The 17,992-nt window shown below is 43.2% G+C and overlaps 1 protein-coding gene across 6 annotated transcripts in view; it reads left to right on the top strand.

Moving 5' to 3' along the window:
• LOC122542456 (hydroxylysine kinase-like) overlaps nt 1-17,992 on the top strand; it is a 51,904-nt gene that overhangs the window by 15,887 nt on the left and 18,025 nt on the right. For 3 of the 6 annotated variants that reach the window (XM_043680160.1, XM_043680165.1, XM_043680161.1), the window contains exon 2: nt 16,874-17,210. In XM_043680160.1, coding sequence (XP_043536095.1) covers nt 16,874-17,210 — 337 coding nt within the window. Of the gene's footprint in view, nt 1-1,719; nt 1,742-14,788; nt 14,811-14,839; nt 14,975-16,873; nt 17,211-17,992 lie in introns of those variants that run through there. The other 3 variants (XM_043680163.1, XM_043680164.1, XM_043680162.1) reach the window with 3 other exon arrangements.

Consider the following 17,992-nt stretch of genomic DNA (forward strand, 5'->3'; position numbering starts at 1 on the left):
CCTCACTCTCTGAAGCTCTAAAGACAAAAGTCCTAGTTTGTCCAACCTCTCCCCATAACTCAGACCCTTGAGTCCTGGCAACATCCTTGTAACTTTCTTCTGCACTCTTTCCAGTTTAATAACATCCTTCCTATAACAATGTGACCAAAACTGTACACAATACTCCAAGTGCGGCCTCACCAATGTCCTATACAACTGCAACATAACTTCCCAACTTCTATACTCAATGCCCTGACTGATGAAGGTCAGTGTGCCAAAACTGAAAATGTGTGGCTGGAAAAGTGCAGCAGGTCAGGCAGCATCCAAGGAACAGGAGAATTGACGTTTTGGGCATAAGCCCTTCTTCAGCCCTGAAGAAGGGCTTATGCCCGAAACGTCGATTCTCCTGTTCCTTGGATGCTGCCTGACCTGCTGCGCTTTTCAAGCAACACATTTTCAGCTCTGATCTCCAGCATCTGCAGTCCTCACTTTCTCCTCAGTGCGCCAAAAGCCTTCTTCACTGCCCTGTCTACCTGGGACTACACTTTCAGAGAACTGTGCACCTGAACTCCAAGGTCCATCTGTTCCACTACACTCCTTAAGGCCTTACCGTTCACCAAGAAACCCCTACCTTGATTTGACTTTCCAAAATGCAAGACCTCACACTTATCTATATTAAACTCCATTTGCCATTTCTTGGCCCACTTCAAGGTCCCGCTGCAATTTCCGATAACCTTCCTCTCTCTCCATGATACCACCTATTTTAGTATCACCTGTAAACTTACTAGTCATGCCTTGTACATTCTCATCCAAATTATTGATATAGATAACAAACAGCAATGGGCCCAGCACCGACTCCTCAGGCATGCCATGAGTCATAGGCCTCCAGTCTGACAAGCATCCTTCTACTATTGCCTTCTGCTACCTGCCATCAAGCCAATTATGTATCCAATTTGCCAGTTCGCCCTAGATTCCATGCAATCTAACCTTCCAGAGCAGCCTACCATGTGGAATCTTATCAAAGGCCTTACTGAAATCCATATAGACCACTCATATAGACCATATAGTTCACTCAGAGATGCTGAGTTGTTGTGGAACATGTGGCAATAGTCTGGAGTTATGGAGAGTAACAGTGGAGGCTCCAATGTTCTTTTAATCCCTTGCAGACCAGGCATCTCAACCCCTCTTACTGCTTGCCCTTTGTGATGTTGGAAGGATTGACCAGTCGATATTCAGCCTGACCTGCTGCGCTTTTCCAGCAACACATTTCCAGTCGATACTCAACCTGTTAAACTCCATTATGAACAGACTGCTGGACATGCACATGGATAGCAGTGAGTTAGGATTGACCAGTCGATATTCAGCCTGACCTGCTGCGCTTTTCCAGCAACACATTTCCAGTCGATACTCAACCTGTTAAACTCCATTATGAACAGACCTTCCTTGGCTGACAAGTCCTGGAATGAAACGTGAACCTGGAGCTCTGGCTGAGAGGAAGGAACACTACTATGGGGAGATGATGATGTAATAGTAATCCAGAGAGCCAGGGTAATGCTCTGCAGACACAAGTCAACATGTCTGGTCGGCCTACTATAAATTCTGGTCGCCCTACTATAAGAAAGATACAGAGGCTTTGGAGAGGGTGCAAAGAAGGTTTACCAGGATGCTGCCTGGACTGGAGGGCCTGCCGTATGAAGAAAGGTTGAATAAGCTCGGACGTTTCTCTCTGGAGAGAAGGAAGAAGAGAGGAGACCTGATCGAGGTATACAAAATAATGAGAGGAATAGACAGAGTCAATAGCCAGAGACTTTTCCCCAAGGCAGGATTGACTGGTACGAGGTGTCATAGTTTGAAGGTATTAGGAGGAAGGTATAAAGGAGACGTCAGAGGTAGGTTCTTTACGCAGAGAGTTGTGAATGCATGGAATGGGTTACCAGCGGTGGTGGTGGAAGCAAAGTCATTGGGGACATTTAAGCGACTGCTGGACATGCACATGGATAGCAGTGAGTTGAGGGGTGTGTAGGTTCAGTTACTATATTTTACATTAGGATTAAATCTTGGCACAACATCGTGGGCCTAAGGGCCTGTTCTGTGCTGTACTTTTCTATGTTCTATGTCAATGTTAGAATTTGAATTTCATTTTTCAAAACTCTGAAATTAAAAATCTAATGACTATGAAACTGTTAAGATTCAATTACTTACAGTGTGGAAACAGGCCCTTCGGCCCAACAAGTCCACACTGACCCTCCGAAGAGCAACCCACCCAGACCCATTCCCCTACACCTAAAACTACGGGCAATTTAGCATGGCCAATTCACCTAACCTGCACATCTTTAGACTGTGGGAGGAAACCCACACAGACACGGGGAAAATGTGCAAACTCCATGCAGACAGTTGTCCGAGGTGGGATTTGAACCTAGGTTTCTGGCACTATGAGGCAGCAGTGCTAACCACTGTGCCACCATAGCTCTTTCTAGGTCCTTTACCCATACTCGCACCCCAAGCCCTGTCATGACATGGGCTGCTTTTAACACAGCCAACCCATTTTCACCTACCAATGGTCTCTATTATCAGCTTTTCTCTTTCCTTGACTAACTACTGGCCATCCCTTTGTCCAGCTAACTGTTTCTCTTCCTCAGGGCACCATCTCTGACTACCTTCTCACTCCTTAACCACTTCCACCAACACCCCATCTTTTCACCTCTTCCTAGCTACTGCTACTTCTGATGAAGGGTCACTGGACCCGAAATGTTGATTCTGCTTTCTTTCCATGGATTCTGCCAGACGTACTGAGTTTCTGCAGCAATTTCTGTTCTTGTTTCTGGTTTCCAGCATCCTGACTTTTTTGAGTTTCTACAGCAATTTCTGTTTTCATTTGATGAAACTGCTCTTGATTACCATAAAAAGCCTTCTGGCAATCTGCCAGCTTTATCTGGTCTACACACAACTCCAGTCCCACAGCAATGTGATTGACTGTCTCCTCTCTTCTGAAATGGCCCTAGCAAGCACACAGTTCAAGGGTAATTAGGAGTGGGCAACAAATTCTGGCCTTTTTGGTGATGCCCATATCTCATTGAAGAACTAAGAAGAAATATATAACTGAGATTTGGGAGAAGATTTATAGCTCAGGTTATGGATCAGGTTGTAAGTTTGCTTGCTGAGCTGGTGGGTTTTTTCAGACATATCGTCACCATGCTAGGTAACATCATCCATCCATCCGGAAATGTTGATGTTCTGTCCCACCTGCTATTTACCTGTCTTGGTTTGTTGCGATATCATTTCCAGTTCTGTTTCTGAGAGGTTGGTAAATGGGGTCGAAATCAATGTGTTTATTGATGGAGTTCCAGTTTGAATGCCAGGCCTCTAGGGATTCCCGTGTGTGTCTTTGTTTAGCCTGGTCTAGAATTAATGTATTGTCCCAGTCAAACTGGTGTTCCTCTTCGTCTGTGTATGTGGATACTAGAGGTGGTTGGTCACGTCTACATCATCATCTACATGACCAACTGTCACTGGTATCCACATACACAGCCCAAGAGGAACACCAGTTTGACTGGGACAATACATCCATCCTGAGACAAGCTAAACAAAGACATGCACAGCAATTCCTAGAGGCCTGGCATTCAAACCAGAACTCCATCAAGCAACACATCGATTTGAACCTTATTTACCAACCCCTCAGAAACAGAATCAGAAATTATATCACCCACCACATTAAGCCAAGAGAGATAAATAGCAAGTGGGACAGAACACAACACTTCACCAGAGGTTCACTGATGATGTTACCTAGCATGGTGACGAAACATCTGAGAACAAACCTTCAGCTCAGCGAGCAAACTTACAACCCAAGTATGTAACTGTCAGACTAGTCAAGCAACAGACTAACTCACAGAATCATACCTTACAGACAATGAACCAGACATCACCACCATCATTCCAGGAAATACAAGATAGATCCAGCAGAGATGGTGGCACAGTGGTGTACAATCAGGAGGGAGTTACCCTGACAGTCCTCAGCAGTGAATTTGAACCCCATGAAGTCTCAACATCTCAGTGTCATGATCCTGCTGATAATCATTCATCTCCTCTTACTTCCACACACCCCCACTCCCTCTAACCCCTCCACCCACTTCGCTCACTCCTTCTTGTTGAACGACACTTGGAGAGTCTTGGGAATTTTCTGTGTTTCTTTTCAAATCTTTAACTTGTGTGATGCTCTGGGGATAGTAGGGATTGGTTTCCAGCACTTGGAGGATGCATTGAGCACAAGAGCACAGAATGTACTCTGTGTGGGGGATTTCAATGTCCATCACCAAGAGTGGCTCGGCAGCAGCACTACTAGCTAAGCTAGTCTGCAGTATGGGGTGAGGGGACCAACAAGACAGAAAAACATATCTGACCTCTTCACCAGTCTGCCTGCTACAGATACATCTACCCATGACAGCAACAGTATGATGACCACCGCACAGTCCTTGTGGAAACAATATCCTGTCTTCACACTGAGAATACCCTTCATTGTGTTGGCTGGCACTATCACCGGGATAAATGGGACAGACTTCAAGTAGATCTAGCAACTCAAGGTCGGGCATCCATGCATCCATGTGGGCCATCAACAACAGCAGAATTGTACGCCAGCACAAGTTGCAACCTCATGACCCGGCATATCCTCCACTCAACCATTACCATCAAGCCAGGGGACATGCCAGAAGCAGCACTACACGTACTGAAAAAAATATCAATCTGATGAAGATACCAAACAGGACTACTTGCATGCCAAACAGCATAAGCAGCAAGTGATAGACAGAGCTAAGCAATCCCACAACCAATGGATCAGATGTAAGCTCTGCCTCATCCAATTGTGAGTAGTGATGGACAATTAAACAATTTATTTGAGAAGGGGGCTCCACAAATATCCCCATCCTCAATGATGGGGGGAATCCAGCACATCAGTGCAAAAGTAAGGCTGGAGTAGTTTGTCACGCCTCACTGTGGGAATATGCTAGAAATCAATCCCTGCTATTCCCGGAGCATCACACAAGTTAAAAATGTAAAAAGAAACACACAAAATTCCCAAACCAGCTGATTTTCAGACCCAGGTTGACAGAAAGCACAGATCTTGTATTTAACAAGAACCACCATGTATTAGAAGTAATTAGTTACGAGTAAACAATTAAAGCAAAGCAAAGTAAATTCTGCAAATTAGAATTGAATCCCCTTACAAACCACATCCCACCCCCACTTACACATAGACAAATGGAAACAGGAGACAATAAAAGACAAATGTTCAGTTGTTCTCAAGATCTATTGGACATGGTTTTTGCTGATCCAAAGGTGGATCTTGACATTTCTTTTCTGAATGCTTCCAGTGGTTTGCAAGAGGCACAGGGTGGCTGGTTTACGAATAAAGGGTATTTGACTTTGAAGGAAAGATAAGTTAATTTTCTCAGGATTGAAGTGGATTCCTGCAGAGAACAAAGTGTGTGGGTGTGTGTGTGTGTGGGTGTGTGGGCGTCTTTTGGCTGCTGCTGGTTTCTCTTCTGATTTGACAAGCTTCACTCTGCCTTATTCACAGCTTGTGCTATTCAGCTACCTAATAACCAATCATATGCTTGGCAGGCAGGGCCCCTTTGTCATTGGTTTGTGAACGAGAGACCAAATTACCAATAAGCTTCAGTTGTAAACAACCCTTAGCTTCAGTTCATCTGTTAAAAATCACACAACACCAGGTTATAGTCCAACAGGTTTATTTGAAAGTATTAGCTTTCAGAACGCTTTCAGTTACTAGTGGGATCATAAGAGACAGAATTTATGGCAAAAGATTACAGTGTCATGCAATTAAAATGGAATACTGAACAAGTAGAAAGTGAAGATTGCAGATGCTGGAGATCAGAATCAAAAGTGTGGTGCTGGAAAAGCACAGCAGGTCAGGTCAGCCCTGAGGTATGATACGTTGGTGAGACCAAGCAGGCAATACGACAGCAGATGAATGGACACGGTGCAACAATCGCCAAACAGGGGTGTTCCCCCCCCAGTTAGCAAACACTTCAGTGGTCAGGGACATTTGGCCTTGGATCTTTGGGTGACCACCCTCCAAGCAGACTTCAGGATGTGCAACAACATAGAGTGGCCGAGCAAAGGCTGATAGCCAAGTTCGGTACCCATGATGATGGCCTCAACTGAGATCTTGGGTTCATATCACACTACAGGTAATCCCACTGTATCCCAATATTGAGTCAGACTGGTTCTATTTCCAAAGTGGAATTTACAAAATATTACATGGATTGCCTGCATTGACTGCCGGCAGATTGCGCATTTTTTTGAGCAAAATAGAATGTACCTGCAAATATAATTCTGCAAATACAAATTAATCCCGTGTGTGCACGTGCATGAGAGAATCCCCTATACACTCTCTCTCACACACACACACACTTACATACTCACACACTCACGCAGACCTTCTCTCGTACATACCCTATCTCTCATACACATTCACATATACCCCACAAACTCGCACCCATGCACACACCCTTTCACAGGCTTATACTTCATCACATCCAAACACACACTTTACCAAGCTTTCAACATGCAAATGCACAATCTCTCAGTGCACTCACGCTCACATGCACACACACACACTCTCTCATGCACGTGCACACACGGGATTAATTTGTATTTGCAGAATTATATTTGCAGGTACATTCTATTTTGCTCAAAAAAAGCGCAATCTGCTGGCAGTCAATGCAGGCAATCCATGTAATATTTTGTAAATTCCACTTTGGAAATAGAACCAGTCTGACTCAAGATTGGGATACAGACTGATTCTAACCTCACACCTTTAATACATTGTCTGAGCTGAGATGATACCTTTTTTTAAATAAAACCTTATGTTATCTTGAGAAATGAACCGAAACCTGCAACCCATTCCAAAAAACAAAAGACTTAACAACAATCTAAGTTTGTTCAATATATTATTTCAGTTGCATGACACTGTAATCTTTTGCTATAAATTCTGTGTTCTTATGGTCTTATTCTCTACAACCACCTGATGAAGGAGCAATGCTCTGAAAGCTAGTGCTTCCAAATAAATCTATTGGACTATAACCTGGTTTTGTGTGATTTTTAACTTTATCCACCCCAGTCCCACACCAGCTCCTCCATGTCATCTCTAAAGTGATGGAAGGTGTCAGCAGTAACCTGCTCAGTGATGCCCGGTCTGTGTTCCACCAGAGCCAGTTAGCTCTTGACCTCATCAGAGTCTTGGGGTTCAACTTGAACAAAAGAGTTGAATTGCAGAGGTGAGTTGTGTTATGGACCAGACCAAACCCCTCAAAATACATTGAGAAGATAGTCTCGATCCTATTATTTTTCCTATTTAAGGTATTGTAAGGTGTTGCCTTCCAGCTACAATTCGATTGATCAAACTGCTTGACATTAAACAAAACACACTTCATTTTTACACTACAGTTAAAATACAGGCAAAATAAAAAGAATTGACTTAACAGTAACTCTATTGAAATGCTTAACAAAATAATAAGTGTATTAACTGCTGCTAATTATCTATTCCAAATGAGTAACATCCCATAAACACATCCTTGGTAAAGGCAAATTCAGAAATACAGATTGTCTCACATACAATTTACAGTCCCCAACAAGAAAATATCAAGAGAAAACTCTGAGAGAGAGAGCAGCAGGGAGAGCTGTACTGCAGGTTTCCACCCAGGTTCAAGACCCATCAACAACAACTACAGAAAACTAAAACTTAACATCCTGGTTCTGTGGGAGCTTACCCCATCCATTCAGACTTCTATTGTTCCAACTTGAAAGTAACCAAGGTGTCACAAGCTGGGCTTTCAGACAGCTCAACACCTCTGCCTTAAAACTCCCTTTTAAAAAAAGAGGACAAAATACATCTCTTAAAGTCATTGTATCATCACACACCAAGGCTGCATCAAGGAGCCTCAGTACAACGACTCAATGGGAATTGGAGGGGGAGGGGACACTGTCCACTTATTGGAATCATATCTGGAACATAGGAAAATGGTTGAGTATGTTGCAAGTCAGTCATCTCAGCTCCAGGACATCTCTAAAGGAGCTCCTCAGGATAGTGGCCTAGGCCCAACCATCTTCAACTGCTTCGTCAATGGCCTTCTCCTCATATTAACCTCTTTTTAAATCATTGCTGCTAATTTCTGCATCACTGAGATTCTTTCATCTACATCGTATCTGTTCAGACGATGCCAACTTCCAAAACAGCGCTCCAGACAAGGCTTCCTTCTTCCATAACCTTGGTTTCCCGCCCCTTGTTGTTAACAGGGCCTTCAATCGCATCTGATTTTTCACCCGTTCATCTGCCCTTGTCCCTTCCCATCACTCACATCTGGCGAGTGAGTCCCTCTTGTCCTCCTTTTCATCCCACCAGCCTCTGCATTCAAAGGATCATCCTCCGCCATTTTAGACAACTCTGGCAGAAGCCACCACCAAACACATCTTCCCCTCACTCCCCCATCTGCATTTCATAGGGACCTTTCTCCCTAGTACACCCGAGTCCATTCCTCAATCACCAACAACAAGCCCCACCATGCCACCTTCCCATGTACCTGCAGAAGGTGTGACACCTGCTCCTTCCCCTCCCTGTTCACCATCCAAGGGCCTGTACAGTCTTTCCAGATGAAGCAGCATTTTATCTGTACCCCTCCAATCCTGTGGATTGTATTCGCTACATCCAATGTGGCCTACTCTACATTGGAGAAACCAAACATAGACTGGGAGACTGCCTCTGCAAGCATGACCCTGACCTTCCCATAGTTGATTATTTTATCACAGCGCCCTACTCACATGTCTGTCCCTCAGCATGCTGCAATGTTCCAGTGAATCCCAGCGCAAACTCAAGGAACAACATCTCACCTGCAGACCAGGCACTTTACAGCTTTCTGGACTTAATATTGAGTTCAACACCGTGAGATTGTGAACTCACTCCCATTTTGTTTCCTTGCCTTCCGCTTTACATGTTAGATTTGCTGTCACCATATCCTCTCTCCCCTCTCCCACTCCAGTGGGACTGTCCTGTATTTCCAGTCTGGCAGTTAGATGCACCTTTGTTCTGCCATTCTCACATTTCGATCCCTTAAGTGAGGACTGTCAACATTCTTTCTCCCCAAGCACTCCACACCCTCTCCCAACTAATGGATATATGCTGCCCCTTCCAAACTTCCCATTAGCTCTGATGGAGAATCGTCTAGACTCAAAACATGAGCTTGCTCTCTCTCCATGGATGCTGTCTGACCCTCTGTGATCTCCAGCATTTGTTGTTTTTTGAAATAACTGCAGAGACCGATATCCCATCACCAAGTTACTCTTTATTTACTTGTGCATAGTACAGTGGATGTAGCCAGCCAGCTCAGACTCAGTTGCATGGACTGAGGAGATTCTAAACCCCCTGGTTATTTTTTTTAAGTATGTGTGCATGTAGGTGCAAAACAGTGAAAACACCATATCTCCTGGTTATATTTTTTATTTATTTTTGCAGGTTTGAGACACAGTGAAAGACAACAGGTGTCTAAATCCTGATTCAATTTCCACCACCAGGAAGAAAGGAAACCTCCGAGTGGCCTGTGATAGGCAGTGCCTTCTCACCTCCTGGTTATACTTTTTTTTTGTTGGAGGGAGAAATAATGCACTCCGCTTCCTGCGGCCACACTCCTGTTTATTTTTTTTCTCTCTTTTTTGTGTGTGTGTGCAGGTGTGAGACACAGTGAAAGACACAAAGTGCACGAATCTTTATTCAAATTCCACCACCAGGAAGATAGGAAAACACCCGGGTGGCCAGTGACAAACACTGCCCTTCACATCAAAGGGCAGTGCTGTGTGATCAAAACAGTGAGGGGGAAGGGGAGGGAACCTCCTGGTTATTTTTTTTTCTTTTTTTTCTTCTCTTTTCTTTTTATCTTTTTTTTTCTTTTTCTTTTTTTTTAAAAATATTAACCCCCACACTCCCATCTAAGTGCGGTAGTGCTTATTTTTTCCCCAGCACCTATGGTGTGTGTGTGCGCAGGTGTGAGACACAGTGAAAGACACAAAGTGCATGAATCTTTATTCAAATTCCACCACCAGGAAGATAGGAAAACACCCGGGTGGCCAGTGACAAACACTGCCCTTCACATCAAAGTGTGATGCTGTGTGAATCTCCTGGTTATTATTTTTTTTTTTTTTTACTTTCTTTTCTTTTTTTCCACACTACCACCTAAGTGCGGTAGTGCTTATTTTATCCCCAGAACCCATGGTGTGTGTGTGCAGGTGTGAGACACAGTGAAAGACAAAGTGCACGAATCTTTATTAAATTTCCACCACCAAGAAGATAGGAAAACACCCGGGTGGCCAGTGACAAACACTGCCCTTCACATCAAAGGGCAGTGCTGTGTGATCAAAACAGTGAGGGGGAGGGTATGGAACCTCCTGGTTATATATTTTTTTTTTTTCTTTTTTTCTCTCTTTTTTCTAACGTAACCGTGGAGATCCCCTGATTTTTTTTTTTTTTTTTTTTCCCCCCCTTTCCTCCTGGTTATATTAATCAGCCAGGGCTTTCCTCATTGGCTCAGGTTGCCAATTTTTTTCTTTTTTTCTCTCTTTTTTCTAACGTAACCGTGGAGATCCCCTGTTTTTTTTTTTTTTCCCCCTTTCCTCCTGGTTATATTAATCAGCCAGGGCTTTCCTCATTGGCTCAGGTTGCCAACCCCAATCAATGACCTCGTAGTCAGTGAGATCAACCTGGTTCCAATCATTCCCGTTTTCAGTACAGATTTGAGCATCTGCAGTTATTTACTCCTACTAAGATCTGCCTTTGACCATCATTTGACACCCATTTGAAGTCTAAGTTCCTTCGCTCTGCACACATTGCAAGTGGGTGAAGAAATGACTGTAAGTGAAGTGTAGCTGCAGGTAGTAAGTTGCAGCCCGTGCATTTGCCCCTTCAATGTCCGAGCATCCAGGAAACAATGATCCTATGCTTTCACCCACTGAATGCTTTCCCAGCCATTTTCCAAATGTATTGCACATTTAGAGAATGGCAAGTGATAGCAGGGGACACTATCTGATGACCTCTCATTGAGAGTTCATAGTTCTCAGTGGCTGATTTGATAATCTTCAACTCCATTTTCCTGCCTTTTCCCCATATTCCTCAACTCCCTTACTAAGAAAAATCTGTCTATCTCTGCTTCAAGTATACTTAAAGACCATGCCTTGACAGTTTCCTGCTGTAAAGAATTCCACAGGCTCACTATCCTCTGAGAGAAGAAATTCTTCCTGTCTCTGTCTTAAATGATTAGATTAGATTCTCTACAACGTGGAAACAGGTCCTTTGGCCCAACAAGTCCACGCGTATGAACCTTTACCCTGAAATGATATTATCTGGTCCCAGACTCTCCCAGAAGGGAAACAGCCATTTCCCATCTGTCCAGTCAGTTCTGGGTTGGAGGGCCTGGCGACTGAGTACAGCCTGAGAGCTTCACCAAGGCTGAATGGCAGATAGAACGTGGTGGAAAGGGGAACAAGGTGAGCAGGCATGCTGGGAGGGAAGAGCAGCTCCTTCCCTGTGAAGCCACTGGTGGCCCAGCACTGCCAATAATCGGGAATATTCCAATCTCCTGGAACTGTGTTGGTTTCCAGGGAAATAATTGTACCATGGATGTGGTCAGGATCTCCATGCAACACTCCTTCATGTTAGATTTCACTGTGAGAGTCCGAGAGCTCAAACTCTTTGGCAACATAATCTCCAATATTTATTTCAAAAGGATGGCACTGTGGTTAGCTCTGCTGCCTCACAGCCCCATGAACCCAGGTTTGATTCCACCCTCAGACAACTGTTCGTGGGAGTTTGTACATTTTCCCTATGTCTGCATGGATTTCCTCTGGGTGCCCTGGTTTCCTCTCACATTCCAAAGATGTGTAGGTTAGGTGTATTAGCCATGGGTCTGTGCAGACTTGAGGGAACAAATGGCTTCTTTTTGCACTGTTGGGATTCTGTGATCTAAGGACTAACAATCTCTCTGTGCTCAGTGGAAAATTAGAAATCTTAAGAAGATAATTTCACTGAAACATGTAGTCAACAGGCCACCAAATAATAATATCACATTGAAGTGGACAATAAACAAAGAAACAACTAATGGTACAGCAATTAACACGGGGGATTTTAATCGACATGTCGATTGTTCGAACCAGGTAACCTTAAGGAGAAATTCAGTAAGTGTATCCGTGATAGTTTTCTTGAACAGTATGTAATGGAACTGAAGAAGGACAAGCTATCCCAGATCTGGTCCTGCATAATGAGACAGGAATAATTAATGATCTCATAGTTAGGGATCACAGCATGGTTGATTTTAGAATATAGATGGAAAGTGTGAGTATAAAATCCAATACCAGGGTCTTGTGCTTAAACAAAGCTGACTACAATAGAGTGAGGGATGAGGTGGCTAAAGTAGACTGGAAACAAAGACTTTATGATGGGACAGTTGATGAACAGTGCAGGACTTTCAAAGCAATTTTTCAAAGTACTCAACAAAAGTACATACCAGTGAAAAGGAAGGACTGTAGGAAAAGGGGTAATCTGCCATCGGTGTCTAAGGAAATAAGGGAGGTTCTCAAATTCAAAGAGAAGGCATACGAAGTGGCCAAGATCAGAGGAAGAACTAGAAAATTTGGAAAGCTTTAAAGGTCAACAGAAAGTCACAAGAAGAGCTATAAAGAAAAGTAAGATAGATTATGAGAAACAAAATTAGCTCAGAATATAAGGACAGGTCACAAACATTACTATAAATATATAAAACAAAAACAATAGCGAAAGTAAACATTGGTCCTTTAGGGGATGAGAAGGGGGATCTAGTAATGGGATATGAAGAAATGGCTGAGGCATTGAATGGATATTTTGTGTTGGGGAGAACATGAATAACATGCCAGAAAAATTCACAAAGAGATGAAGGTAGGTGAGGAGCTGGAAATAATCATTATGAGGGAAGAGGTAGTTTTGGGCAAGCTAATGGAGCCAAGGATAGACAAGTCTCCTGGCTCTGATGGAATGCATCCCAGGATACTAAAAGGGATGGCGGGAGAAATAGCAAGTGCACTTGTGGTAATTTTCTAAAATTCACTGGACTCTGGGGCAGTTCCAGCAGATTGGAAAAAAACAAATAAGACACATTTACTTAAAAAAAGGGAGGTAGACAAAAGATGGGAAATTATAGACCAATTAGTTTAACATCTGTAATGGGAAAGATGCTTGAGTCTATTATCAAGGGAGAAATAGCAAGGCATCTCGATAGAAATGTTCCCGTTGGGTAGATGCAGCATGGGTCCACGAAGGACAGGTCATGCTTAACTAATCTTCTGGAATTCTATGAAGACATTATGAACACGGTGGACAATGGGGAGCCAGTAGACGTAGTATTCCAAAAGGCATTCTATACGGTGTCAAACATAAGATAAGGGTGTACGGCGTTAGGGAAATGTATTAACATGAAGAGAAGATTGGTTAACCAACAGAAAGCAAAGAATAGGAATAAGTGAGTGCTATTCTGGTTGGTGATCAGTGACATGGTGTGTCTCAGGGATCAGTGTTGGGACTGCAATTATTCACAATTTACACAGAGATTTGGAGTTGGGGATCACGTGTAGTCAGGTCCCCCCCTGTTAAATTTTGCCGCTGACGCTAAGATGAGTAGTAGAGCAAAGTGTGCAGAGGACTGTGAAACTTTGCAGAGGAACGTAGGTAGTTTAAGTGAGTGGGTAAAGGTCTGGCAGATCCAGTACAATGCTAATAAATGTGAAGTCATCCATTTCAGTAGGAATAACAGTAAAAAGGACTATTACTTGAACAGTCAGAAATTGCAGCATTCTGCTGTGCAGAGAGACCTGGGTGTCCTTGTGCATGAATCACAGAAGGTTAGTCTGCAGGTACAACAGATAATTAAAAAGGCAAATGGCATTTTATCTTTCATTACTAAAGGGATTGAGTTTTAAAATAGGGAGTTTATGTTGCAGCTGTACAGGGTGCTGGTGAGGCCACACTTGGAGTACTGCGTGCAGATTTAGTCTCATTACTTGAGAAAGGATGTACTTGCACTAGAGGGGGTGCAGAGGAGGTTCACTAGGTTGATTATAGAGTTGAGGGGGTTGGCTTATGAGGAGAGACTGAGTAAACTAGGATCATATTCATTGGAATAAAGAGGGAGGATCTTATAGAAACCTATAAAATTATGAAGGGAATAAGTAAGATAGAAGTAGAGAGAATGTTTCCACTGGCAGGTGAAACTAGGACAAGAGGGCCTAGCCTCAAAATTAGGGGGAGCAGATTTAGGACTGAATGGAGGAGGAACTTCTTCACCCAGAGGGTTGTGAATCTGTGGAATTCCCTGTCTCGTTAAGTAGTTGAGGTTTCCTCAATAAATGTTTTTAAAGCTAAGATAGATAATTTGTTTGAACAATGAAGGAATTAAGGGTTATGGCGAGAGGGGGAATTGAAGTGGTGAAGGAGATTTGGTGCCAGGATCTGAGCAACTGAGGATTGGAGGAACTCCAGTTTAGAAATGATAGGAAACAAATGTCTGAAAATGGGGATATTGGAATATTAATGGAATGAAATCACTCTGTTGTTGGCACAGAAGAAGGATTTGAAAGGAAAGAATGCCGATTGCTGAATAAATTCCAATTTGTAATAAATCATGGATTAACAAGAGAACAAGTGGGAATGCCAGCTGGATCTATCGTACTTACAAAGGAGTAAACAGATCTGACCTTCGAGTTAAAAATTACCACACATTGGCAAAATTTCACCAGCTCCTTCTGAGGTTAGCAGCAATTACATACTTAACAATCTCTTGATGAAAACAATTTTCCAGTTGGTGTTCTAATTAATCCTGCTCTTCTGTACACTGGATTGCAAGGGTCACTTGTAGAACAGCCAACCTTTAACCAGTAGCTGCAGGTCTGACTGAAGAAATGCACTGTAGAGGTAAGACAGGAGGCTTGAAAGAACCCACACTTTAGAGGGTTTTCCCACTGAGAATTTTTAAATGATGTTTAATTGATTAATCTAAAAATGATTAATATTCAACAAACTAATAGCTTCCCTTCTTTAACACTTTGGCTTTAATGTTATCTTGATACCAACATTCATAAAACAGATTGCCTGGTTGTGGGATCTTGCTGTGTGTATATTGGTTGCCACATTTTCTACATGACAATAGTAGTATCGCATTGACATTAATTAATCAATTTCTTCCCGCCACTTATGGACTGTATCCAAATGCAGACTTTGCTTTCATTCTGCATTGATGATATCCTCCTTTTGAGCTTCTCCCCTTTAAGCTCTTCCTCTGTTGCTGTAGTTCTTGCTTTTCCAAGTTCTCTGTTCCCCTCTCTTCCTGCAGCTGTATTTTTTTTCTCTCTCAGTACCTCCTACGTTCCATTGTGTACCCAATAAAGGAACAGGCTCCATTTAAACTCTCAGCTGATATGATATCAATTGATGATTTTTCAGTAGTGTTACCAACAGGCACTTTCCTTTACGATTAACAATACATTTTCCCTTTTCAATTGTGATCTTAATGGCAGATGTCAGTACAGTGGTATACAGTGGGAGAATAAAACAGAAAACCCTGGACTAACTCAGCAGGTCTGGCAATAGCTCTGGAGAGAGAAACAGAGTCACAGAAAGAAGCCATTTGGCCCATTGTGCCTGTACTGGTTCTTCAGATAAGCATCATTACCTAGTGCCAAACTCCTACCCTTTCCCCACACTCCTGCATTTTATTTCCATCCAAATAATATTCCAATGGCCTCTTGAATGCTGCAAATGATCAAGAGTCATATCAGACCTGAAACGTTAACTGCTTTTGATGTAATTAAATCGAGAAAGCTCATCTCTTATCTCTCTCAAAAACACTGCTCATCTTCATTCCAAAGTTACTTAATTTTTTAATAATGAGTCTTTCTGGGTTTCCACCAGCTGCTTCAGTTTCCTCCCACAGTCTAACGTTGTGCAGTTTAGGTGGATTGGCAATGCTAAATTGTCCTGACTGTCCCAGGAAGTGCAGCTTGGTAGCTAACGGTGGCAAATGCAGGGTTATGGGGTCAGCGTGAGGGAATGGGTAACTCTTTGGAGGGTTGGTGCTAATTCAATGGGCTGAATGGCCTCCACCTGCAGGGATTCTATATAAATACAATGGCTACAGGTCAGAGGCTAGGAATACTGCAGCAAGCAGTTTGCCTTCTGACTCCCCAAAGCCTGTCCACAAGGCACAAGTTATGACTGTGACGGAATACTCTCCATTTGCCTTGATGAATGCAGCTCCAACAACACTCAACTTGCTTGACATTGTCCAGGACAAAGTAGCCACTGGATCGGTAACTCATTCATTACCTTCAACATTCACTTCCCTTATCCCCTGATGCTCAGTGGCAGCTATGTACTATCACCAAGATGCACTGCTGACATTCACCACAGATCCTTTGACAGCCCTTCCAAACTACACCTAGAAGGTCAAAGGCAGTAGGTACATGGGAAAACTACCACACGCCAGTTCCCCTCCAAGGCTGGGGTTTATTAAGTCGCAATCCTGACATGTGCCTTGTACATAAGCTTTGGCAAGGCAGGAGGTGATCTACTCAATGCAATATTCCTAGCCTGTATTATTATAGCTAGTCCAGTTCAGATTGTGGTCAATGATACAGTGGCAGATTCAGTGATGGGAACACCATTGAATGTCAAGAGGCAATGGTTGGATTCTCACTTGTTGGAGGTGGTCATTGCCTGTTTCTTGTGTGGCATGAATGACCCGTCATTTATTGCTGTCTGTCAGTGAACCCCAGGCCGTTATTTACACAGTTTCATTATTTTGATGTTTCTCAGATGTCTTCCTCAGAGAAACCTGCTCTCATCAAACCCTCGCTGACTGAGGCCCAGGCTGTCGAGTTGGTCGAGCGGTTGTACGGTCTGAAGGTCTCCAGTGTCCAACCAATGCCCAGTTACGATGACCAGAACTTCCACATCCTGGTGTCTGAGAACCAGGTGACCAAAGATCACAGTCAGAGCTACGTCCTCAAGGTGATGAATACTGGTGAAAGTGAAGATGCTGATTTAATTGAAGCACAAACACGAGCCATGATATTTTTGAGTGAGAAAGGATTTCCTACACCCACACCAATCCCAACAATTGATGGCAAGATTATGTCGTTGGAGACGATTGGTAAGTTTTTCTGGTGACTGGGTGCAGATTGCAGTTGAATTGCAAAATGTCAAATCTTCATGGTTTCTCAAAGGAATTCTAAAGCAAGTAACCCACTGCCTGAATCCTCAAAGTGTGCCAAGGCACAAGTTAGGAGTGTGATGGAATGCTCCCCATTTGCTTGGATGACTGTAGCTCCAATAACACTCGTGAAACTTGATATCATCCAGACAAAGCAGTCTGATTGATTGGCATTACATCTTACATTACATCTGGGTGGGTGGCTCTTCGGAGAGGTCAGTGTGGACTTATTGGCCGAAGGGCCTGTTTCCACACTGTAAGTAATCTAAGTAAGATCGAAGTAATCTAATCTACAAACATCCATTCCCTCAGCCTCTGCTCAGTAGCAGTAGTATGTACTCTCCACAAGATCCATTTCAAAAATTCATCAACGATCCTTCAACAGCACCTTCCAAGCTCACAACCACTTCTGTTTAGAAGGACAGTTACAGCAGGTACATGGGCACATTATAACCTGCAGTTTCCCTCCCAAGTCACTCACCATTCTTTGAGATGGTGACCAAACAGGTGGATGAGGGTAAAGCGGTTGATGTGGTGTACATGGATTTCAGTAAAGTAAAAACAATGACTGCAGACGCTGGAAACCAGATTTTGGATTAGTGGTGCTGGAAGAGCACAGCAGTTCAGGCAGCATCCGAGGAGCAGCAAAATCGACGTTTCTGGCAAAAGCCTTTCATCAGGAATAAAGGCAGAGAGCCTGAAGCGTGGAGAGATAAGCTAGA

Source organism: Chiloscyllium plagiosum, chromosome 40 (genome assembly GCF_004010195.1).
Source record: "Chiloscyllium plagiosum isolate BGI_BamShark_2017 chromosome 40, ASM401019v2, whole genome shotgun sequence".
Lineage (NCBI taxonomy): Eukaryota > Metazoa > Chordata > Chondrichthyes > Orectolobiformes > Hemiscylliidae > Chiloscyllium > Chiloscyllium plagiosum.